The sequence below is a fragment of the Clarias gariepinus genome, chromosome 7, assembly GCF_024256425.1.
Source record: "Clarias gariepinus isolate MV-2021 ecotype Netherlands chromosome 7, CGAR_prim_01v2, whole genome shotgun sequence".
Taxonomy (NCBI): Eukaryota; Metazoa; Chordata; class Actinopteri; order Siluriformes; family Clariidae; genus Clarias; species Clarias gariepinus.
This window is the reverse complement of record NC_071106.1, coordinates 20,070,957-20,076,421: the sequence shown is the minus strand read 5'-3', so window position 1 is coordinate 20,076,421 and position 5,465 is coordinate 20,070,957. Positions and strand designations below refer to the sequence as shown.

Below are 5,465 nucleotides of genomic sequence, written 5' to 3'. Positions count from 1 at the left end.
TAGTTGAGAGAAAAAAACTGTTTTAGAGAGAAACAGTGGATGTGTAGCAACTATGCATTTTAAGATGTGTCTCACAGATGTCCCTTAAATACCACAGGGAAAATGTCAAAGATCAATTGCTATTATGAAGACTTTCAGGTAATAATAGTTTTGCTACTTGCTCAATGCAATATAAACAGTCTCTGCCAACAGTTTCTATTTATGATTTATAGATGTTTTGAAAGAGTGTGGAAAGAAGCTCCCTGTACGAAAGCCACCCTTTTATCCATCCCAAGAATGATTAAAAACACTTCATACATCCAACAGACAGGGAGGATATATTTGGATTCTCTAACCAGACTTGCTTACTTACTACTTGGATGAATAGTGAAAGGCTTCAAAGGAACAAAAAATAATTCAGGAAAGGAATTCACTTGTACAGTAGAGAAAGCAATTAAAAATCTATCTATATAATGTATGTACACACATGGACAAAATTGTTGGTACCCTTCGGTCAATGAAAGAAAAACTCACAATGGTCACAGAAAAAACTTTAATCTGACAAAAGTAATAATAAATAAAAATTCTATGAATGGTAACCAATGAAATTCAGACATTGCTTTGACATGAGTTTTTTTTTTTTATTAATTCAGTTAAATTCCACATGTGTATATATAGATAGATGGATAAAAAAAGTCATGACTTTAATAAAAACATGACTTTAGTACATATTAAAATACATAATATATTGTTGGACCACTTTTTGATTTGATAATGGTAGATATTTGATTGTTTCAATAAGCTTATGCAATGTCACATTTACTTCCATCAACAGTTGCCTTAATTTCTATTCAAGAAGTTGACTGGACTCATTAGGTCATTAAAAAATAAAATGGGTAACTGAAATAAGGAAACAAAACACATTCAAAACATTTGACTTTTGTGAACTGGATCTAAAAATAGAATGTTTTTGCTACAAAATGATGTGAAAATCATCCTGCTCACTCATTCACAAAAAAAAAAACAATGTATTGATTTACATTTTCAAAAACACTTTTTGTTTGGAAAGGCCAAATGCGAGGAGGCATAAATGATCTTGAATAATGCTGCAGAGAAGACAAAGACACACATAATGAGCCTTTCAGGCACGTATGTGACTGAGATGAAAGTGACACAAGAAAGAATGCAAGGACAAATTATATATTTAGTTTGTAGTTTATTAAGAATATAAACTGTCAGACAAAAAAAAACTAAAGATAAACCTGCGTTTGCAAACAGTGCAAAATTTTAAATAAGGGTGTTATGTTTGTTAAAGCCCACTCTTACTATACAGTCACACATATCTGTGCCACTCTTGAAAACAGTTTCTGTTTAACTGAAGACACAGGTAAACATCACATGCCTGACATTTCCATGGTGTTTTTTGCCACTTGTCATACACTGTTTTGCAAACTACACACATCTTGCGACCATCACTGGCAACTTTCCTGGCATCCGAGCTTAACTCACCTATTGGAACTGGCACATGGTCACTATAGACCCGTTTTGGTGCTTCTTTCTGTGAGACACCACAAAGCTCTGTGATAAGTTGTTCCATGAACTCCTTATGGGACACATCACCATGTAGCTCTTTATGCACAATGAAGGTGTTGGTGGCAGCAATGTCCAAGAAGTGTAGAAAAATCTTTCTGTACCACTTCATTGTTTTGTGCTGTGCAGTGTAGTACTGTAACAGCTGGTCAGACAGGTCAACCATGTGCTGGTTGTATGCAGTCATAGGAGCAGGACATGGAAATTTCTTTGTCCTCCATGTACCTTGTGACTTCATCTTCCTCTGCACAGTGTCTCCTGTATAAGCAGAATGGATGGTAGAACAGACAGATACCTCTCGTGTGTCCATCCACTTCACAAATACAAGTGTCCCATCCCGAATCCACCTGATGGATCCCCTTGCAGACTTTTTAGATAGTGAATTATCTGCATTCCTAGGACAGTCTTTCCTGTTGTCTCTGTATGTCCCACATGCACCAAACTTCATGGTAAGCAAGTCCTTTAGGAGCTTTGGACTTGTGAAGAAACTGTCCATGTACACATGGTACCCTGAGCCTAAAACTTTACGATCCAAAAGAGATGTCACAGCATCATATGATAGTCCATGTCCTGAGGGAAAGTTGTTCTTTCCCGTGTACACGGAAAAGTCCACAGTGTATCCATTTGAGGAATCAGCAAGAACAAACAACTTGAAGCCGAACGTCGTTGGCTTGGCTCTGATTCCTGTGTGTGCTTTGCATGCCACCACTCTCTCATTCACTGTTAAATTTCTTCTAGGATGATAGATAGTTTTGCAAGCAAGGCGGAGAGTGTCCATAAGAGGTTTAACCCTGAACAGGCGATCATGTTCAGATGTGCCCCTCTTTTTGTCATTCTCCTTGTCTGCATCAGGGTGACTCATGTGCACATTCCATGAAATTGTCCGATATCTCTCCCTTGACATAACCTTAGCTGGAAAAGGTACTGTGAAAATACTGCTCTGTCGCCAGTAGTCCTGGATTGAGGGCAACTTCACCATGGCCATGTAAAATACAAGTCCAATGTAGTGGTACATCTCAGTGATGCCGACATCTGTCCATTTATATTTGTGTCCCTTTGCAGTTGCCTTGGCAGCCTGAGCATTGGTGTTGTGGCACAGAGTTGAAACAGCACTCTCTGAAAAAAACTGTTTGAACAGACTCATGGGAGAATGCCAGTCAGCAGATCTCAGTTGTGGTCCAGGTTCTCGTGCAGGCAGGAATCGCAGAGTCTGTGGAATCGTGTCATCTTCAGTCTGTGTTTTCCACGACATAGTGGACTGCTGGTATCTTGCCTTCTTGTTTGTCCTTGCTTTCTTTCGAACAGGCTGATCATTTTCACTTTCAGAACTGTTAAAAAAAAAGGTTTGTACATTTTATTTATCATTATGAATGGCCATGCATAAAAGACAACACAAGCTTTGTAATGTCAAAGAAGTACTTGCAAAAAAAAAAAAAAAAAATCACATCTGTAGGTGCATGCTTGATTGAGCCACATTCCCAAAAATAAATAAATAAATTATTAGCAAACATTCCCCAAATTAAACAGAAAGGCAACTGATGGATATGGACGCAAAATCTGTGCATATTTGTTGATTAGCAAAGGACCGGTACAAATATCTGCTGATGGGCCATAGACCATATGTATGTCAGAACAGAGGCTTAGTGGTTAGCCTTGGGATTCCTTCCATAGCCCAAAGACATGCAGATTGGTGTTCCTGAGTGTGAGTATGTATATATGTGTGCCCTGCAATGGACTGGCACCCTGTCCAGTGTGTACCCTACCTCGTGCCCCAAACAAATAACTGTTAATGGGCCATAGACCATATGGTTAGGGTACAATCGACGGATACCATGTGATGTGCACATCGACCAAAAAACATACAAATGTAGTGCATCTCAAACATTTACACCTGACACATTAGCAAATGACATCAACTGAAAATATTTTGTGTATATATTTAACACATTTAAACCCGAGCATATATTTGTAAATGCAAGGTACATTATTAAGCCAGTATTTCAGCCACAGTGCAGGAAATGTATGCAGGAGATGCTAGATACTGTATGGTGGCACAGCTCCAGGAACTAGGGAGAGTAGGAAGTAACCTTAGAAGTATTCTTAAACTGTTTTATATATATATATATATATATATATATTAGACAGATATTCGCGGACATTTAAACGCTGAGAGGCAAAGTTTCACATAAACAGCCAAAAGCTTGCCAAAACGAGGCAAAATGTACGCAAAAAAATATTATTAGTTTTATATTATCAGAAATAAGAACTATACAAGACTTAATAACTTACTCATCGGAACAATTTGCTGGATTCTCCTCAGTTGGATCAATTCTCTCCTCAAAATGCAGCCGTTCGTCGTCGGAGTCGTAATCTTCATCCGAGGAGCCGCTAAATTCTTCCTCACTGTCCGGAGCCACCTGAGGAGATTTCTCGGCTGTATAGCGGGCCATCTTCCACACGCGTATGGAACTCACTGAATCCTTGTGGAAACCTGGTGCTTTTTATTGTATTGTCCGGAGAGCGATTGCCTCGAAATGGGAACACCCAGTCTGTTGTGATGGTCTTCTTCTTCTTCTTTCTCCTCTGTTTGTGTGTGTTTGGCGGCTGGCGGGGAAGTTATAGATGTATATTACCACCACCTGCTGGACTGGAGTGTGAAACGTCAGATTGGCCTGAACACAAATAGCCCTATACAGTATACTGTATTAGAGTCAATTTCGCTAAGTTATTTTACAGGTAATTTCCCCTTTTCTATCGTCATTTTTAGAAGCTGTTGTATGCTGTGTTAAATTAGACCCTGCTGCTGTTATATCCGCTATGCAACAATAGTTTATGGATGGTCTCATGAATGCACTGTATATGCCAATTAATTAGGTTCTGTTAGCTCCCTATACTGTACCTGTCCTGTTAAGCATTTTATTATGTTAGTGATCTTATATCATATTTCTCTTTAACTTTCCTTGTGTGTATTTTCCAGTTTAGTTTTTCGTACATTCCTAGGTCCTTAACTGTTGTACTTGTTATTATTCTTGTTTTTATAATTTCAGATAAATATTTCTATGCAAATGTCTCCTTGCAAAACAAATGCTGTGAGCCAGTAGTTTCCCCAAGAGTTCTTTTCATTAAGCTGCGTTTATGAGGTCAATTGTACTGACATCTAGTGGACTACTTTTGTGTAGCAAACAGACCCTAACATCACAGGCAGTTCAATTAATGTAGACTTCATGCATCTCAGAATTTTTGAAAATGAAATAAAGAACAAAATAATCTTCTGATTACTTTATAAAAATGTATGCATGTTAATTAATTAACCTTATTGGGAGAAATCCTAATTTACTTAAAATATTCCCAAATGGGTAAATCCTTATTTTGCTTTCTTTTTTTCTTTTTCCTTTCCTTTTTTTCCTTCCTTCTCTTTTTTAATTAACAACATGAATTAAACATGAATGCAACAAATAATTGTTTAGAATCTTTAAAAGGTGTTCATAAATTCACCAATCATTGTTAAGTATTCAATACAAAGATCAATGATTAGACCACTTGATTTAATCCCATGTCTACAACTGTGGTCAACATTCACATGCGCATTCACACACTATGGGCAGTTTACTACCCTAATCTGCATCTCTTTAGGCTGTAAGAGGAACCCAGAGTACCCAGAGGAAACCCACCAAGCAATCAGGGAGAACATCCAAACTCCATGCACACAAACCCGAGGCAGGAATCTAGTCCGGACCCTGGAGGTGCAAGACATTATTGCTAACCACTAAGCCACAGTGCTGCAAAAAAAAAAAAAAAAAACACACATAAAAAAGATTAATTGAAGTGGAAAAGAAAAATGAAAGAGATTTTAAAAAATCTATACACACTAACATTTCAATGTCATATGATCAGAT

General features: G+C 37.6%; 1 protein-coding gene across 1 annotated transcript; it reads right to left on the bottom strand.

Annotated features, from left to right (window-relative positions):
* Positions 1-693: 693 nt before the first annotated feature.
* LOC128527576 (piggyBac transposable element-derived protein 4-like) lies at positions 694-4,124 on the bottom strand. Its single transcript, XM_053500020.1, has 2 exons — positions 3,859-4,124; positions 694-2,897 (listed from the first exon to the last, which is right to left on the bottom strand). The coding sequence occupies exons 1-2, from the start codon at positions 4,017-4,019 to the stop codon at positions 1,313-1,315; spliced, it is 1,746 nt and encodes a 581-aa protein (XP_053355995.1). The 5' UTR covers positions 4,020-4,124; the 3' UTR covers positions 694-1,312.
* Between the last annotated feature and the right edge of the window lie 1,341 nt (positions 4,125-5,465).